General features: G+C 44.0%; 1 protein-coding gene across 1 annotated transcript in view; it reads left to right on the top strand.

Moving 5' to 3' along the window:
* The window catches only part of LOC109291375 (phosphatidylcholine translocator ABCB4-like), a 116,211-nt gene that overhangs the window by 23,880 nt on the left and 71,672 nt on the right, over positions 1–20,659 (top strand). Inside the window, exons 6-9 of the mRNA XM_019508366.1 lie at positions 791–982; positions 11,731–11,902; positions 14,441–14,565; positions 17,379–17,550. Coding sequence (XP_019363911.1) covers positions 791–982; positions 11,731–11,902; positions 14,441–14,565; positions 17,379–17,550 — 661 coding nt within the window. The remainder of the gene's footprint in view (positions 1–790; positions 983–11,730; positions 11,903–14,440; positions 14,566–17,378; positions 17,551–20,659) is intronic.

Raw genomic sequence — 20,659 nt, 5'->3', positions numbered from 1 at the left:
TTTTAATTATGAGGTATCAGAATGTTATTTGTTTCTTTTGCTTGATGGCATAAAGTGGAATACAACTGAAATTAAAATACAAACAATGCCCTGAAGACTTTCACTGAATATTAGAATTTACCTTAGCAAAAGTAAATGTAGTGTATTTTAAGGATGTATAGAGCCTCTTTTTTATTTGATTGAATTATTAATATATCATTTTTTTACTTTAGGAATATACATGCATTTTATATCTACAATATTTCTAAATTCTCACACTAAAGAGTATGCCAAGGTTTGCATACTCAGTTAATGATGACAATATTGAAACAAATTATCTTTCCTGCTTTATAGGATTAAGAGGTGGAGGTTATTCCAAAATCATCCATATGACGGTGCTCTTAAATCACATAAACATTTTTTAAAATTCCATTCTTAACCTTTCTTCACTATTACCATAACCTCCAGTCGATAAGAGTACCAAATAGAACAGGTTTTGTACACATATCTTACTAACCTCTAAGCTAACAATGTTTACATTAATCCCCATGGGCACACACAAATGCAACTATAATTTGTGGAGGTGACACATTTAAGTGAACAGGATATATAATCTGAAACATGGTTGTAAAAAGAAGGTCTGAAAAATATTCCTATAATAAAGAGAAAAAGTGTGGATAATATCCAAGAATATTTCATATTTGTTCAGTTGCCTGGGTAAAGTATTGAAATTAAAATCTGTTCCTAGTTCATTCATTTGGAGGGAAAAGAATCCAGTTTTGAAAAACCTCTGCAATTTTGTTCCTTTCAGATATGCATACTATTATTCTGAAATAGGAGCTGGTGTTCTCTTTGCTGCCTACATGCAAGTTGCATTTTGGACAGTGGCAGCTGGCCGGCAAATCAAGAAAATCAGACAGCAGTTTTTTCATGCAATAATGCGACAGGAAATTGGATGGTTTGATGTAAATGATGTGGGTGAACTCAACACTCGACTTATAGAGTGAGTATATTATTAACTAACAATTTTGAATTGCCCTTAAACAATGTTTCTTACCATATCTATGATCTATATTAACACATTCTTATAATTTGTATGAAAAAAAATCTACTGAATTGAATGTACATCTCATGTAGGGTTTCACAGTGAGGGCCCTGGAGTCTGAACTAGTGTGGAAAAGGGATGCCAGAGCAGCATCAACATCACTGCACTGCCAGGATGACTTAAACCTATCTTGATTGATCAGCTTTCATGCACACTGATTGTCAGGGTCTCTGAGTAGGCCTGGCTGGAACAACCACATGAGTTATCACACCTGCCTCTGATCCTTGGCTAATGTGGCTGACCCAGTTCTTTGCAACCAGACTGACTGCTGAAATTGGCACTGACCTCTTTTAAACATACCTGCAGTCTCAGGCTGCAGATATGTCCATATACAACCTTAGTCTGTTCCGGCAAGCCTCATATTCACCACTCTCCCTGGTTCTTCTGATTTATGACCTGGCTTTGGCTTTTCCTGACCCTGATCTTGGTTCTCCCCTGAAATTTAGTGCTTGTTCTGTTCTCTCTGTTTTTTCTGGCATCCTGACTTAGCTTGGCTTCCTTGACCCTGATCTAAAACTTGGCACTGGTTCTATGACCCCTGGCTCCTGACCTCGGCTTACGTCTCAGACTACATCTCTTGGATCTCCCCAACTCAGCTCTGGCAACATGTACCCTCACCTTACTAACCTCCTAGTTGCCTCCTAGTTTCCCCCCAGGGCCTATCCACAGGCCTTGCTATCTACATCCTGGATGAATCCTCACAGCTATGTGGTACTGGGAGGGTGGATACCACCGAGGGTCTACCACCAGAGCAGATTTCTGGGGGAGAGCTGATGGCTGCTTTACAGGGGCTGCAAGCCCACGTTACAGCTCTACAAGCCCAATGTACCCTGCTTCTGCCTTCACAAGGGGAGACAGCTCACTCAGCTTACCCCGAATCTCAGGTTCCACTGCCCAACAATTTCAATGGAGACCCTTGTTGCTTCTTGGAGTTCATTAATCATTGCTGCCTCACTTTTCATTTCTGCCTCAGAACCAACACATTAGATATGGCCAAGGTAGGGCAGATTATCTGTCTACTCACTGGCGATGCCCTGACCTGGGCTTCCCCACTTCAGAATCAGCAAATGCCCTCTTTGACAACCTTGAAAACTTTATCCAGGGCACAGACAAAAGCTTTTGTGACCCACATCTGGTCCATACTGTGGAGTGACCTCTCCAGACCATCAGACAGGAGTGGTACAGGGTGTCAAGTTATGTTGCCAAATTTAGGTGGTTGGTAGCTGACAGAGTGGAACAAGGCAGCTCAACGTTTCCATTTCCACCAGGATCTTTAGGGCCACATTAAAGATAAGTTAGACTGGGTGTAGCTCCCAGCTGCTTTGGATGGACTCATTGAGCTCAGTATCTATATGTGACAATGGAAAGGGGGATAGGAGAGAAAGGGAAAGCCCAAGAGGTAATCTGCCCCTGTCACTTACCTCAGCCGAAGGGGAGAATGCCACTGGAATGCCAGGTTTGGGACAATGTTGCCAGAACAGATTCTCTGTCCAGATTGGTGCATGGTGCATTCATGAAGGTACTTCCAGCTCCAGAGAGGGGCCACCAGGGAGAGTCTGGGGCATTAGGAAGGAGAAGATATTAGAAGGACTCTCCACTGAGGATTCACAGGCAGCCGAGATGCTGCAGTTGATGTGGCTGTGTCGAGCAGCATTCGAAAGAACACCAAGCAAGAGGCAGCCAGCATTGGACTTCGTGACAACTGCAGGGACGCTGGTGCAGACACCTATAGAGAAGCAAGAACCAGGTCAGATGTGGCTGGGGCAGGCAAGAGACAAAATGTACCAAGGTACCCAAGTGATGAGTTGTAGGTCCCACCCTGTCATTGCTGAGAAGCAGGTCATCGGCTGAAAGAGGACTAAGGCCATACAACACCTACTTATGCCCATCTGTTCAAGCAACAAAAGGAAGGTTAGACTAATGTTGACCTTCAGGGATGGCTTGAAAGAGCCAACGCTACCCCCAGTAGAGGCCATGCAGATAGACAAAGCTGGGAAATGGCTCCCCACAGAGGAGAAGCCTCATTGTTGTGCCTAGGCCCTCTGCCTGTATTATGGGAAGTCCAGGCATTTTGCATGGATATGCCCGACGAAAGGAATGCCTGCCTCCTCTTTGGGAACTTCCTGGCCCAGCTTTGGTAGATAAGTGTTGTCTGGGCCCACTGCTGACCATTCAATCAGTTTCTCCAATTTGCAGTAAACTCTCAAGCACCACCAAACCCCAAGACTCATCCTTGCTATTCACTCTTCAACTATAGCACCTGTTTGGGATGGTTGTCTTTGTTCCAGCCCTCTTAGACACAGGAACCTCTAGTAATTTCATGGACTCAATCCTTGCTGAACATCATCAGATACTGGTCTGACCAAAACAGAACCCAGAGGTAGTAGAAGCCATAGAAGGATTTCCATTCTCTTTGGGTCCTATCACAGTGAAACAGTCCCATTAGGAGTCTCAATCGGTGATCACCAAGAATCTCTTTGTTTTGATCTCATCCATTTCCTTCACTTTTTTGGTTATACGGGGAACCCCTTGGCTCTCTTTCCATACCCCAAATATTGTAAGGGAACTCCATTTCAACTTAAGTTACTGCTGTTAGGAGGAGATTTATCCAGTTAATACCCAGACTGGAAATAGGGCTGAAGATACCAAGTCACTTGTACCAACCATAACAGATTCATGGCTGGCCTTAGCAGAAAGTATGTATTCCCTGGAACCTGATCCATCACTCCATGACAGATACCAGGATTTGGGTGATGTATTCAATAAGAAAGAAGCAGACCAACTTCCCCTGCACCACACTTATGATTACCCCATCGATGTTGTGCCAGGGGCACAGATTCCATTTGGGCACATTTATTCACCCTCTGAGCCAGAGATCAAGGTGCTCAAGGAAAATTTTGCAGAGAAACACCATAAGGGGTTCATCAGGTCTTCTACATCCTCAGCTGGGTCCCTGATATTCTTCATGACCAAGAATGACAGCTCTCTCTGTCCCTGTGTTGACTACAGGGCCTTAAACAGGATAACAGTTTGTAATCATTTCCTGCTGCTGTTAATTAATAAGTCAAGACCATATTTTAGTCCTGCTATGGGCAATTTGAATACCTGGCTACACCCTTCAAACTCTACAGTGCTCTTGCTACATTCCAACACTTTGTTAATATGTTGGAGCAATGTATTATAATTTCTCTGGATGATATTTTAGTTTTCTCTGGTGATCCTGGCCAGTACTCAACACAGGAACAGAGAGAGCTGTCAGGTCTTGATCCGGCTCTGAGAGAACCACCTGTATGTCAAGCTAGAGAAATGTGAGTTTGATCACACTTCAACTGAATTTTTGGGTTTTATAATTTCCATCAAGGCCTAACAATGGACTCCTCATAAAGTAAATTTCCACTAAGGGGCTAACATTGGACCCCCCATAAAGTCACTGGATAGGCCACAGCACACTATGTTAAAGGGGTCCGATGGTTTGTGGACTTTGCTAGCTTGTATAGATGTTTTGTTAAAGGATTCTCACACCTAGTAGTCCCACTAACTTCCCTTCTGAAGAAAGGGGTACCATTCAAATGGTCTCCACAAGCCCAAATGGCCTTTGAGACAGTGAAAAGGGCTTTCACTTCTGCACCTGCCCTGGTGCACCCCGACCTCACAAAATCGTTTATAGTGCAAGTTGACTCCTTGAATTGTGCCATAGGGGATATTCTGTCTCAGGCCTCATATACCCCAAACAAGTTGCAGCCTTGCACCTTTTATTCCAGGGCCCTAACTCCCTCCAGAAGGAATTACAACATTTTGAACCAGGAACTCCTTATGATCAAGGCAGCCTTTGAGGAGTTGTGGCACCTTCTCTCCACCCTGTTCAGGCAATAACAGTCCATAAGAACTTGGAAGGAGATACACTGGAAGCTGAATTCATGTCAGGTCTGCTGGTCAATCTTCTTTAATTTCATAATCACCCATTGCCCAGGAGCCAAGAACCAAAAGGCAGATGACCTGTCCCATAAGGATGAACCTCTTCTCTAGAGCCATCACCACCTTCCACTATTCTCCAACCGAAGAACTTCATTTGGGGAACTACTTGGCAAAGCATCCTTTCAGCCATCCAAATGGCCCTTGCAGAGGAACTGTGCCAGGCAGTGGGAACTTCCCAACCCAATTTTTGGTGGCTCAGGAGGTTATTTTTTGACAGCATATGTGCATCCCAGACAGTCCTGTAAGGTCAAGAATATTATAGCTTTGTCATGACTCACTTCCTGCAGGACACTTCGGTTGTTCCAAGACCCAGCTCTTAATCTCTCAGCAGTTCTGGTGGCCGTGAATGGCCATGATGTCAAATAGTATGTCTACTTATGCACTGTGTGTGCCTGAACCAAGAAACCTTGAACCAGGCCAGGTGGTCTCTTCCAGCTGTTACCCACTCCCATGCTACCTTCATCAATCCTGTCAGTGAATTTCATTGTGGACCTCCCACATTCTGAGACCTGCTCCACAATTATGGTCATGGTGGTTGTATTAACTAAAATGGCCCATTTTATCCCTGCCCAGGCTGTCCCCACTGCCAGCAAAATGGCCAAACTATTTCTGAGGCTATATATTTTGCTTATATGGCTGCCCGCCAGAACTGCTCTCTGATTATGGTTCCCAGTTTATTTCACACTGCTGGCATTAGTTCTGTAAGGTCCTGGATGTGGAACCTCTTCATTCATCTGCATATCACCGTCAGACTAAAGGTCAAATGTGTAAACCAGATACTTGAGCAACACCTTAGAAGAGCAGTTTTCAACCTGTGGTCCTTGCACACCTGGGGGTCTGCAGACTATGTCTAAGGCATCTGTAAAAAATGACTGATCAATCAAAAGTATGTGAATACCCACAGTTACAATTAAAATGGGTCCTTCCAGTCAATTTTTAGGGGTCTGCAAATGAAAAAAGGTTGAAAACCACTGCCTTAGATGCTTTTTAAACTTTCATCAGGATAATTGGGTAACCCTGCTCCCCTTCGCAGAATTCACGTACAACAATGCTGTCCATACTTCCATGGGCAAGACCCCCTTTTTCTCCAACTACAGATTCCATCCCAGTTCCACCCAGCAGTACCTACCCCCTCATGGGTTCCCACAGTAAATGGCTTTCAAAGAAGGAGATTGAGTTTGTTTGACATGATTTCTTCTTAGTAAATCTTTGCTGGGTGCTTGTGATGAGCATCTCCTCTTCCAGATGCTTGCAAATCCCTTCCTTAGGATAAGCTCCAGTAAATTCCCAAGTATTGTGGTAAGGCTAACTGGTCTGTAATTTCCCACATCCCCTTTTCTGCCTTTTTAAAAGATTACTACATTCCCCTTTTCTAGTCCTCTGATACCTTGCCCATCTTCTATGACTTCAAGAATATTATTTCCAAAGGCTCCAAAGGCTCCAAGATCTCCTCTTCCAGTTCCTTCCATACATTGGGATGAAGTTCATCAGGCCCTTCTAACTTAAATTCATTCAGACACATCAAAAGCTTACTAACTGCATCTTTAGTTATCTTATCCCTTAGCTTGTCCCCTTCCTTATCCAGATAATCCTTTCATAGGTGTCTGGCTGCAGCTTCACTTTTTTGTGAAGACAGAGGCAAAGTAGTTATTGAGTAGCTCGTTGGCATCCTGGCCAATTTTCCATAATCTGCATGCTTTTCTTTTGCATTTGAGGCATCCTAGAACAGGGGCAGGCAATTATTTTGGGTGGAGGGCTGCTTACCCAGTTCTGGCAGGCTGTCGAGAGCCGAATGGGTAACCCTGCCCCTTGACAGGTGCCCCACTCCCTGGTCACCATCTTGGAACCAATGTCCCAATGTCTTGGGACCAATGTCCCAGGGCAAGCACTGGTGGGGCCTAAAGTGGGGCGCAGGCTGGCAGGGATCTGTAGAGTTGGGCTGGGCTGCACTGGAAGGGAGAGGGGGGAGCTGGCCCGGCTCCATAGAACCCCTGCCAGCTGGGACCCCATGCTCCTGCCACCCTGCTCTGGGCCCCAACAGCACTGGCCCCAGGACACTGATGTGGGCCCCATGCTCCTGCTGCCTCCCCGCCCACTCACTCCCAGTGCCCCCCAGCCCCACGGTACAGGCAGGGACACAGCCCCAACCCCCTGCTCACTGGCAGGGACGAAGCTGGTGCTGAGCATGAGGAAAAGTGGCCCCTCACCTGCTCCATGGCCAGCACTCCCTGCTGCAGGTGCTCACAGCCCATGCAGGGCTGTCTGGAACAAGCACAGGCAGCCCCATGTGAGTTCCAAGTGGCTACAGCGCAGGGCGCTGGCCACGGGGCGAGCGAGGAGACGCTTCCCTGTGCTCAGCACCAGCTTGTAACCCACCCCACTGCCAGCCTGGGCTCTCTGCCAGCTCCAGGCTTGCCCGTTGGTGGCAGCAGCTGTGGCCCCCCTGCTTGCTGTGCCGGGCAGTGTTGGCTGCTCCTGCCCACCCGGAACTCATGCACTGGGCAGCCCACAGGCGGCAGTGGCAAACACTGCCCGGTGTGGCAAGCGGGGGGGCCGCAGCTGCTGTTGCCATGTGCAGCCCCAACGGGCAAGCCTGGAACTGGTGCGGGGCCAAGGCTGGCAGTGGAGCTGAGTTACAAGGTGGTGCTGAGCGCGGGGATGGGGAAAGCGGCCCCTTCCCACCCCATGCCTAGCGCCTCACACTACAGCCACTCGCAGCCCGCCTGGGGCTGCCTGTGCCTGCTTAGGACAGCCCCGCATGGGCTGTGAGTGGCTGCAGCAGGGAGCGCTGGCCATGGGACGGGGGAGGGGCTGCCTTTCTCCACGTTGGGAAGGAGCAGGGAAGAAGTTCAGGGAAAAACTGAGCACAGGGGGGAGGGGGAAGTGGCCCCTCACCCATCCCATGGCCAATGCTCCCTGCTGCAGCTGCTCACAGTCCACATGGGGTTGTCCAGAGGAGGCGCAGGCAGCCCCATGCAGGCTGCAAGCGGCTGCAGCACGGGGTGCCAACCACAGGGCAGGAGAGGGGCTGCTTTTCCCTCCCCCCACATTCCTTCCCTGGCCAGGGTCCCCCCGGTCCTTCTTCCCCTCCTCCCTTACCTGAGGTTCCTGCACAGGGAAGCCATGTGCTCCCAGGCCAGAAGCCCCAGCTGGGGCTTCTGGCTGGGGGGGGGGACGGGGCTGGGTGGGCCCTGATGTTCTGGGATCCCTCCAGGCTTCCCCTGGGTGCTACTGTCCTTGGTTCCTGTCATTTTTGACAGGAACCAAGGGCAGATAAATATTAATTTTTTCTACATTTTTAGGGGCCCTGTGGGCTGGATAGAATGGCCTCACAGGCCACATCCAGCCCACAGGCCGTATTTTGCCCACCCTTGCCTTAATTGTATCTTCTACGTTCTGGAATAGAAACTTGTCCTCCACACAAGTTAGGAACCAGCTTGACATTTATGTTTGACTGTATTGTTGTTCCAGCAGATGCCCAGATTAGTTGTGTTCCATCAGTACTATCCCATATTTTTTGGATAGATTTATCACTTGCTTGAACAGTGCCTCATTCCTGATTTCATGGCCTGTGGGATATGATAGGAATCACAAAAATCATGTTATTCATCACAACCCAAAATGGTAGAACTAGGGGTCACCTACTGAAATTCACAGGAGACAGGTTTAAAATTAGCAAGAGAAAATACTTTTTTAATGCAGCACTGAGTTAACATGTGGAACTCTACAAGAGGTTGTAGAGGTAGACAATAAAGCCAAGTGCAAAAAAGGGACTAGGCAAATTCATGGATGATAGTTCTATTAATAGTCATTAAACAGAACGGCTGGAGATATATCCTCTGGCATTTCTAAACCAATGCAGGATATCAGGGAGGTTGCTGAAAGAGGATAGATCACTCTAGACATCCAGTCTGTTGCTCTTGCTGTATAGCATCCCCTCCTGCCACTGTTGGAGATGGTACTGAATTAGATGGACCATTGATCTTACTAGGCTAACACTTCGTATATCCTTACGTCCATTTGCTTCCAGGGCATCCCCTATATCTGTATGTTTTTTTCAGGGGCCTGTGCATTTTAGGTTGATTCAAAAACCATGCTTGACCTTATGGGCACGTCTTTCACATGCAGGGGTACAAATTTGTGCAGCTACTTTTTGCTGCTCTGTATGCCCCTGCATGTGTGCTTTGGTGCAGGGCAAAATGACCCATTTCAGAGAAACTGCTATTTCCCCACTCCTCCCAGCATACAGGAGGAGCTGGAGCAGAACTAAAGGAGGGAAGATACTATGGCCAGTAGCCAGAGTGTCTCCTAGGAGGACCAAGCCTCTGTGTCTGTTGGCGCATGCTCCTGTGATGTGTGTCGTGTCACTTTTTTTGTGGTTTTATTTGCTACTAGGATTTCCCGGTAGCAAATTTTGCCCCCACACTGCAAATCTGCAGTGTGGACACATTTTAATATGGTGGGCATATTTGTGGTGCCACAAAATGGTGTGCGGTGCCACAAACCACATGTACCTGCATATCTGGATCCAGCCTACGTGTCTGTCTATATTGCCTTCATGCTGTATCTGTGACTGCAACACAAATGCCGGCTTTTACCACTCATTCCTCTTCAGGGTGTGAACACACAAGTGCTTGGAGCCCTTTTAGAAAGAGAACATTTCAAAAGGGCAACAGCTGGTTGCATTAAAATTAAAATGCAACAAAACCCCTCCAACTTTAATACTTCTTCATTCAGGGTTAAAGTTGGAGCAGGTTTGCTGCATTTGATTTGTTTTCAGCTTGTTCATAAATAGCAGTTAGAATGTACCAGCTGCTGCCCTTTTGAAATTTTCCCCTTTCGAAAGGGCTTCAAAGGTCATGTGTCCACACAATCAGTGTGTGCCAAGTCCCAGATAAGGCAGTATAGCCACCTTAGAGAAGCCCTGATACCAAATTCCAGTCATGCTGTCTTGTGCACGTGCTTTTTGGGATATACTCAGGGCTTCTCTAAGATAGATACAGGATTTGGCATATAGGTTAGGGACAGAAGTTACACATAAACTGGCTTAAGTGATCAGAAACAGGTTTAAACCTGTAACAGAACAGAAGTTTAGTGCACTTAAACCACTTTCAAAATGCTGAAACTGGTTTAAGATAACTGGTTTAGTATCAGACTTAACTGATTTAGGTCAAACTGGTTTATGGAACTTCTGTCCCAGAACCCTTCCTGGTTCAAGTTAACTCACAGTCCTCATCATCCTAGGATGCTTTGCAGCACTGGGATATGCTGTCTGCTCCAGCAGAGCAGGGTCTTCCCTGCCCTTCTGCTCCCTAGCCAGAACACTAGCACTCCTCTGGCTGGCTGAGAGGGTGAGTGGGAAAACCCACCCTTTTGGCTCAGCACTGGACCCCCAGCCAGGTGCAGTCTGGTGTAGGGGGGAAAGAGGGGGATCTTGGCTCCACCCCTGGGAGCCCAGAGCCAGGAGCAGGGCTGGAGTCTCCCAGTCATGCCCCCCTCCTCAGTCCCTGGCCCACCTGAGAGGAGCACAGGGGAAGTCTGCACCAGGGCTTGGCTCTGCCCCCTGAAGTCAGGAGTGTGGCTGGAGTCCCCCAGCTATGCCCAGCCCCCTCAGTCTGAGGCCCAGAGACGGAGGAGGAGGTGTGGCTTGGGGACTTCAGCCATACTCCTGGCTCCTGCTCCAGGGGGTGGAGCCAAGTCCTGGTATAGGCTTCCCCTTCCCCCCCACTCCCTGCAACCAGCCAGAGACTGAGGAGGGGGCATGGCACGGGACTCCAGCTACACTCCTGGCTCTCAGCTCTGGGGGACAGAGCCAGGCTCTGCTGTAGGCTTCACCCCCTTCAGCTGGCCTGGAGACAGAGGAAGGGATGTGGCTGGGGAACTTCAGCCTCACTCTTGTCTGCAGGGGGCAGAGTCAAACCCCAGTGTGGGCTTGCCCTGCCTGGCACCATCAGCTGGCTGGGAGACAGAGGGTGGGGTATGGCTGGGGGACTCCAGCACCACTCTCAGCTTCAGATGGGTGGAGGAAAGCCTCAGGTGTGGCACTGCCATGCCGGGCTGTTCCCATCTGGGGGTCTGGTGCTGGGCTGGAGGGATGGGTTTTTCCTCCCCACCCCTTCCTCAGCCAGCCCAGAAACTGAGGTAGGGGTGTGGCTGTGGGAACTGCTTGGCTCACAGCTCTCTGCAGTGGCCAGCAGGCTGTGTGGTATGCTCTAGCACCCCACGGCTATTGGTATGGGCCACTGCTGTAGTCTGGCTGTCTTTCCTGTTTGAAAAGCGAACATCAGTTCAATCTATGCAGTTTAGAGAAACCTGCAAAGATTGAATTGATTCAGCTTTGGGATTTTTGACTATTTATACTTAGCCATACTGAGCGGAGGTGGGTGCATAAGGACTTCTCTGATGTGGTCCCACTTGTGGAGATGGTGTAGACAGTCCCTAAAAAGAATCATTCTCTGAGATTACTGGATTTTCTGGACTTTAATTTTTTTCCTATGTGTGTTACTATGAAAGAGGATATTCTCAACTATGTTAAGTGTGACTAAAGACTATGGCATAACTGAATTAGGCAGCATATATTAGAAAATGTGATAAAACTGACTACTTCAGTCAAAAAGAGTTCTGTGTTTTCCACGTTTCATTATTTGTTTGGATGTAACTTTGTTTTTTAGTGACGTCTCCAAGATCAATGAGGGAATAGGAGACAAAATTGGAATGTTTTTTCAAGCAATATCTACATTTCTCACAGGATTTATAGTTGGTTTCACAAAAGGGTGGAAATTAACACTTGTGATACTGGCACTCAGTCCTGTTCTTGGATTCTCATCTGCTCTCTGGGCAAAGGTAGGTGAAAATTGAATTATCATTCATGTGTGAAATTAGATATATAGTTCTCCATCTCATGATAGGGCAGCTTTTAAATACACTGTGGACACATCTACATGTGTTATTAATGTATAGCAATAAACTCTGACTCATATCTCACCATAGTTTATTGAACCTAGGCAATGCATTTGTGTGTGCACCTGGGACCACAGCACATTGAGCTGAGTTGGAGCAGCTCCAGCTGTCAGGGAGTCTGGGAGTAGCCTGCCAGCCTGGGGCTACTCCAACTCAGCTCAACATGCTGCAGAGGGGTTTACTGGGGTACAAGGGTGCTCTAGTGCAGGACTTACCAGTATGCAGCCACTGTACTGAAGCACCCTCATGCCCCAGCCAGCTGGGGCTGCATCTACACATGTGCTGTTGTGCACGAAAAAACTCACCAGCAGGGTAGTACTTGTATTTACAAGTACTAACCTGCTATGCAGTTTATTCATTTCCTGCGGCTTAATAGGACCACAAGTGTAGATGCTAAATTGTTTACTGTAGAGCTAATTAGGCAACTCCACAGTAAACTTCTCATGTAGATGTGCCCTGTAACACTCAGTGAGGGAATTAATTCCTGTGAGTGATTAAGGTTCATAGTTTATGTCTTTTTTTATAAACAGATATAAGACATATAGTAGTATAGTTATAGTGTTACAGCGCCCTTAGTGTGGACACAATTATAGCAACATAAAAGTGCTTATAGTGGCATACCATATACCCCATAAAGATAGATCATTATACTATGCCAGTATAAGGTATTTTTATACCTGTATAAGTATGTCCACCCTAGGTGTTGGGTTGATATAATTATAAACTCATTGAAATAACTACACTGATACAAAAGGTGAGAGTAAACCAGACTAATCTCTGAAATAAACTTTTTTTACAGCATTGTTACTGATTTTGGCTGGAATTTTCAAAGGTGCAAAAGAGAGTAAAGCATTTTACTGGCATTGTATTTCAGTGGGTCTTGAATGCCTCACTCCCTTTGAATATTTTTAAAATCCCAACCATAGATAATATTTTATTTCCTTTTATAGTCTAACAGATTTGTAGAATTCTGCTGTGGTTTTACCTGCTGCCTAGGATGTTTCTGTGGAAAATGCTGTCTGAAAGCTATGCCCCACTGTCATATGGCCTCTTACAGATTGCAGGCAACTACCATTGATTAAAGCAGCATGCTGGCTGTTATATCCTGCCTAGAGATCAGTGGTGCAGATCTGCTCTGAGAATCAAGTATCATCTTCATTAATGATTTGGATGATGGGATTGAGTGCATGCTTAGCAAATTTGCTGATGACACCAAGTTGGGTAGAGGTGTGGACATTCTGGAGGGCAGAGCTAGGATCTAGAATGACCTGGATAGAGTGAAAAAATGGTCCACAATCAATCAGCTGAAATTCAACAAGAACAAGTGCAAAGTCCTACACTTGGGACAGAAAAAATGCATGAAGAAATTCTGAACAGGGAATTACTGGATGGGCTGCAGTACTGCAGATAAAGACCTGGGGGTTGCCTTAGACCATAAACTGAATACGAGCCAACTGTGTGCTGTTGTTGCAAAATAAGGCAACAGTATTCTGGGCTGTATTAACAGGAGGTCACTTACAAATCAAAGAAAGTGATTATTCCACTTTATTCAGCACTACTGAGACCTCACCTGGAGTACTGTATCCAGTTTTGGCTGCCACACTTCAATAAAGCTATGGACAGATTGAAAAGAGTCAAGCACAGAACAACAAAAATGATTAGGGGTCTGGGAGTCAAGACTTACGAGGAAAAGATGAAAGAACTAGAGTTATTTAGACTGGAGAAGAGAAGACTGAGAATGGATTTGACAATAGTCTTCAAATATCTGAAGGGCAATTACAGAGAAGACTCTGTCCTGGCTGTAGGGAATTTTTTCCCTGGCTGTAGGGAACAGGATTAGGATCAATGGCCTCAAGATACAGTAGGGATAATTTAGGTCAGAGATTTGGAAAAACTTTCTGACTATGAGGGTGGTCAAGTATTGAGACAGGCTACATAGAGAAACTGTAGAATCTCCATTCTTGGAAGTTTGCAAGAGCAGGTTAGAAAGACACTTGGCTTGGTTGGGTTCATTAAGAATGATCCTGCCTTGAGTAGGCAGCTGGACTAGATGACCCTGTGAAGTCCCTTCCAGCCCTACTTTCCTATGATCCCATGATCCATACGCTCTCTCTCCCCAAGTACACTTCTACACTGAGTGAAAGCTCAGCAGAACAGAAAGCCTAAGCCTCAGTTTTTGACAGAATAAAATTTATTTTTCTGGTTAGTAGTTTTTATGTAATTGATGTACCCTTATTTTTTTTAATATTGAATGGCCTGATTTTTATAGTATGTCCTGATTTTTTTATAGCAAAAAGCTCCGCATTTGGTAAATGGCAGTATAATATATATTTTGATAAGGTAGAAACTATGATAGAAGACATTCTTGATCTCATTCTATATTTCTTTGAGTAATAAACTTATAATAATTTCCTTCTGCAGATACTCTCTGCATTCACAGACAAAGAACTAGCTGCATATGCAAAAGCGGGAGCTGTTGCTGAGGAAGTTCTGGCAGCAGTTAGGACTGTGATAGCTTTTGGAGGACAGAAAAAAGAAATTGAAAGGTCAGAAAAATGTTTCCCTTCAACAATTTGTTTTAAAATGCTTGCTTTGAAATTTCCTTGTATCTTCACAGTTAAAATTCTGCCTAAAGAAATAGATGGACAAAACTGCATCACTGTGTTGGGATAACAGTGGTAGGAAGTTGCCTGGTTAGGGTGCATTTTTTATCAGTTTCATTGTATAACGAATAATGATTCTTAATATTTTCAGGGCCTCAGTACAAGCAGAGTTAGAGTCTCTTACTCAAGAGAGTGAATAGTTATAAACAGATAAAAAGTAGCTTGGGGGAGAAATACATAAGAGTCACATTAATAAGGTTATAAAAACCACGACCTGTACACATCTTGATGTTTCCAGTCATTTGTTTATGTTTATTTTTATTGTACTTTGGAACAGCATTCCTGTCCTTTATCTAAAGATAACCATCACAACCACAAAATCTGGCAGAACCTCCCCAGGCATAGAGTTCAACAACCATTAGGCTGTTCACAGGCTAGTCCCTGACCTGGTGCACTCCTTTATGCATTAGCTGCCAGTTTTAGCAGACTATGACTGTTGGAAGAGTTGCAACAGGTCCCAGTGACTTATAACCCAGTTTACCTCGGTACTTCTCTTAGGGATATGATGATGCTATTTATTACTGTAGTATTATCAGTACTGTTTTCATTCCCTGAGTTTCTGAGCTTCTGGTACAGTGTGCTATGATACCACTCATTTTATTTCTGCCTTAATTGCAACTGTATAATACCTACAGAGGTGCTATGATCATATTTTAAAAATGTTTTGAGGTGTTTGGATACTTAGATGATAACATCATATGAGCACCTGAATAGATGTTAAAGACTGTTAATTAACTCTGATAATAGCGCCATCTGCATTTGAGTTACAGAATCTCTTGCTGTCTCCTTATACATGATGCTACCCAAGCAAACAAAAGAAAGATATGGAAAACTATCAGGAGTCAAAAAATAGTTGAATGATGGTATCTAAAGCTCCTCTTGTGTATACTTCCCTGCTGAAGTTCTAGACAGCAGTCATATCCTCTCTCATGTAGGCTACATAAGCCAAGTGATTTCAGTTGCCTCTTACAAAATAGGCAATTGAAATCCCATTTCTCCTATCATTTCAGTAGCCTGTTCCAGTTTGAATTAATGTTTCTTGAATGTGGATGACCAAAGTAAGGCCCCTGGCAGATGTTAATTTAGTAGCATGTTGGGGTCTGATATCAGATCCCAACAATTATGCATCCTGCCATGGCACATGGCCATGGTAGGTTGCAGGGTTCTGGGGATAGGGGAATCAGATCAAAATCACATGGTGCCAGCACAGCCAATGGGGATGTTTCAAGTTGCTAGTGCATATGAAACCTTGAATTGCTCCATGTGCACCAGCAAATTGAAACCTGGACATGGTACTGCTTAAGTGGAGCTTCTGGGTGCAGGTCCCTACAAGTGTCAGCTGGGGACAACCGATCAGAACCACATGCCCACCACTCCCACAAGCAGGGCTTCTGGACATGCAGTTTTGAAAATATCAAGCTGTTAGAGCTGATCAACAGCCCCCCACTTGACTTTTGTAGAACCTTGGGCAGACTTAGCCCAGTTTCCAGCCCAGCCTGGTCCCCAGCTGATTGTTCGCATTGTTGGCCAAGGATCTTCAGATCTCAAACCAGCTCAGGCTAACCCCGTTTCTCATGCCAACAATCAAAATGGCACGCCAGTTTTTAGCATCCGAACTGGGGCATGCTACAGGTTCAACTTAAGGCACCGTACAAGCTAGCCACAAAGATGTTCCACATTATATACATTAACTGTGGAACATCTTTGTAACTAGTTTGCTATTTGGTGATGACATAAGTTGATTGAAGTGCCATGCTGCCATTTTTGGTGCAATTAACACATTAAGCATGTCATAAGTATAATGTCTGGCAGGCTCTAGTACACCCTTGCTGTTACTGTAGACCTCACAGATCATTCAGTTTTTCTTGTATGTCTGATCCTCTTACACACTGATAATGCCTCTCAGCTTCATATCTTCGGGAAATGTCATTGGTACACTCTTTTTATGCTAAATTCTTAAATAAAAATATTAAATAAGACCAGTCTCAAGATCTCTCTCCAACTTGATATTTTCCTTTTCAGCATTGCCTATTGTTTTGTACCCTTTAGCCCTGTAACCTTGACACTTCTTATATTTACCCTCATCTCCAGTTTAAACAATAATTTCCCATGTTGTACTGTATCAAATGATTTACTGAAATTCAAATACAGTTGATCTCCTATCTCTTTCTTGTCCTATCAGGACAGGACAAAGAAAGACAAATAGGTTCACCTGATATGGTGTACCATAGTAAATCCAAGCTGTATTTTATCCTATTTTTTATTTACTTCCAGATCTTTAATTATTTCTGTCTTCAAGATTTATTCCAAAATCTTGTATACTGTTGTGTTCAGACTGGTAGGCCTATGGTTGCTTAAATTTTTCCCTTTTTTAATATAGGAATTATATTTGACAATCTGCAGTTATGTGACACTAATAGTAACTTGATAGATTTATTTAAAACCCATTCTATGAAAGTTGCTATTTCATATGCCTTTTTATTTAGTATTCTAGAATGGAGATTACATATGTCCACAATTTGAGTTCATTAAACTCTGTGAGTTTTGCTTGTACCTTGTATGTAGTAATTTTTTTCTATACCCTCATTCCCTTATGCCATATTGCTTTTGCTGTCATGTTCAAAATTGTCCTTATTGAAAATGGAGGCTATTTATTGAGGTCTGATTATCACTTCTTTAAATACTTTTTCTTACAGATATCATAAAAATTTAGAAGATGCTAAACATATTGGAATCAAGAAGGCTGTTACAGCCAACATTTCTATGGGTATTGTTTTCTTATTGATATATTCATCATATGCATTGGCTGTCTGGTATGGGACCACTTTGATACTATCTGATGATTATACCATTGGAAAAGTCTTTACAGTAAGTGTACATTTGTAACTCAACATTTTTAAATAAAAAACACTGATTACTATGGTATTTTGTGAAATTGTTTCTGTTTAAAATGAATGAACCAAAATATGGACTGAATTACAACCCTTGCAGCCCTGTTTAATAAGTCAATGGGGTTAAGTCCCTGCTGAACTCGATTAACTGAACCTCATTTTTTCATTCACATTAAGTAAAACGAATGTTATTTTTTAAATTTCAGTTGTGCTGGTGGATATGTCCTAAGACTGATAGTAACATAAAAATGTTTACATTTCTAAATTACCAGCTTTAATCCAGCACAGGTCAATGATGACCAAAAGTTGCTTCTAACCAGAAGTTGATGCTGTTTTCACTGGAGACAAGTAACCTTTTGCTATGTGATAAGGGATATAACCCTTTGTAGTTTTGCTCTATATATTGTGGGTGAAACCAGGACATAAAGACCAGTCTCCAACCAATATTTCTGTGTTTCCCACCCTCCATGCAACCCGTGTGTAATATGTTATTTGTTTCAGTTCAGTTAATAGAGGACAGGTATTCATTAGAATCATGGTTTTAATTGATTTTAGTTGGTTCTGTTCCTGGCAATATTAGTAGAAAGGCAAGAATTCAATGACCGTGCAGACCAAACTATCCTGGGCCAGCATGATGAAAATTTTACTTTTCTCTTGGTGATATAAATAGAATGTTTTAGAATCTGTTAGTGAAAGGTACCAGATTTCACAACAATTTAATTTACCAATAAAACTCTTCAATAACTTAATTTTTATTTAACTCCTAGCATCAAATTCCCCTTCCAGGGTCTATGTTGTTTCCATATTAAATCACATTCTAAATCAAGCCAAAGCCTATAGAAACATAGGTTTGAATGTAAGACTGCAAGGGACCACCTTAGGCATCAATCCAGTATTTCAGGAGACAACGACTTCATAGACTCCCTTTCATAAACTGATCAAGCTTTACCTTAAAGCCAGTTGTTGTTGTTGTTTTTTAACACCTGCTGTTTCTATGAGAGGCTATTCCAGACCCTCACTTTCATGATGAAAGCATTAATTTAATTTTCAGCCTAAATTTATTCATGAATGTTTTATAGCCATTTGTATTTGTACTAACATGGTCCCATAACTTAACTGGTTCTTATCTCTCACAAGTGTTAATCCTGATCATGTAGTTATAGGGAGCTATCATATCTCCCCCCAGCCTTCATTTTGCTAGGATAAATAAGCCAATCCCTTACAGACTGAGATGTATTTAGGGTCAAGTGAAGCAGCAGCAAGTTGAGCATGAGACCCTGTTTACTGTAGATGAAACCAGGGACAGCAGCACAGCACAGCCAAAACTCAAAGGCTTCAAGAAAAGTATAGCTGAATCATGTATATTCTGTAGGTATCTTGGTTCTAGCTGCCCATTGGAATGAACTTGTAGACTCTCTATTTCTAAGGTTAGTACTGTGACACCAAAGATCGACTCCATCTCCTATTTTCACTTACTAAGATTTGCCTAGTAGAAAAGGGGATGTATAAAGGGATTTGATGCAGAGTACCTGGGAAAATAATTTTTCTGTTGTTTAAGCAGACAGTGGGCACATCTACATGTGCAATTAATGAAAGCAGTTCAGTTCAGGGCTGCACCTGCTATGGTCTGCCCTCCTCCAGCAGCCAGAGGGAGCTTCAGGCTCCCCTAGGTGCCAGCCTTGGATTGGCAAGGGGGTGGAGAGAACAGTTCCTGCTCCAGGGCAGCTCCTTCCCAGCCAAGCAGAGATTGGGGCCAGACCTAATCTTCTTGAGGCTGGGAGGGAGCTGCCCTGGAGTCAGAACAGCTCCCCCTGCCCTGTGGAGATTAGAGCTTAGCCAGGCAGCAGCTGTGGCCCCCTGCTGCCTTGGCTGACTGGGAGCAAATTGCTCCAGGTAAGGGTTGACACGTGTGCTTCAGCGCATTAGTTAATGTGCCATTTTTCTAGTACCTGTATGTACTGGTACTACCAAATGGCCCATTAGACTAATTTAATGTGCAGTAATTGGCTTGTACATAGTATAGATGGTATATACAAAAACTAGAACTCTTGGTTCCAAAATGATACCTTTTATTAGACTAACTGGAAATGGCAAGAAAATTGTCCTTTTCTGCAAACTTGAAGGATCAAAGTCTCTTCATCAGGCTCTGGGAAAAGTGTAGATGGTAGAAGATGGTAAAAAGTCCCCATAGGTAGGAAATAAACTTCATTTTTGCACAGAGGGAGCTGAAGATGGAAAGCTGTCTCTCTGGGTCCATGAGAGTGTCTTTGCAAGATGTGTTGAATAGCTCTTTGATGTGTTGACCAGGTAGAATTCCTTTCCTGGAGGTGGTGCCACTTTATAGTAGTATACATGGTGACCCTTTACTACACTTAGTTTAATGCTTAGTAAAGCATCTCATGATGACACACCCAGTAGGGTCAGTCTCTACATGAGATGCTAACTATGCAGTAGCCTAATAATACTCTACAGTAGCATGTCACAGCAAGGACAGTGTTAATACACTATTGCCCAGTATTGTTAAGTTAATGCACAGTAGCATCTCTAAAAAGGCATTCACTCACACTACTGTGCAATAACTCCAGTTACTGCACATTTATTTAGTACTTGATTATACAAGTACTAAATCAAATGCCCAGTAACCACTGCATATTAATGAATGTGTAGATGCTTCCAGTGAGGATTGGTAGAGTGGTAGTAATAGTGTCTAAGATATAGGTCTCCCTTTTACAGTATCAATCTAATGCAAAATTCTGGCAATTTCCATATCAGCTTTTTCAGCATTAAAATCTCTTAATGTGGTCTCATCTTTTCATGATGCAGAAACTCTCCTTGGTTCTAATAAGGAAGCATACAATAGATTTTGAGTCGTGCAATACAACCATTTTTTTGTCTTGGAGTCTTAGGTGCTGTTACAAGTTACCTTAAAAATAATTTAAATCTGTGGAATGTTAAGCCATCATAAAATTTGAACAGTTTCAGAGCAGTCACAGGTTAAGGCTTAATGTTTTCTCAGACCTGGAAAACTGTGACTTGCCACAAGAGGGCCAGATTGTCCGCAAGGGTTTCCTTAAGTGTATGGAGGT

This window comes from Gavialis gangeticus, unplaced genomic scaffold (assembly GCF_001723915.1).
Source record: "Gavialis gangeticus isolate Ggan-Ray unplaced genomic scaffold, GavGan_comp1, whole genome shotgun sequence".
NCBI lineage: Eukaryota > Metazoa > Chordata > Crocodylia > Gavialidae > Gavialis > Gavialis gangeticus.
The sequence above is the reverse complement of the archived record's forward strand: the minus strand, read 5'-3'. Positions and strand labels throughout refer to the sequence as shown.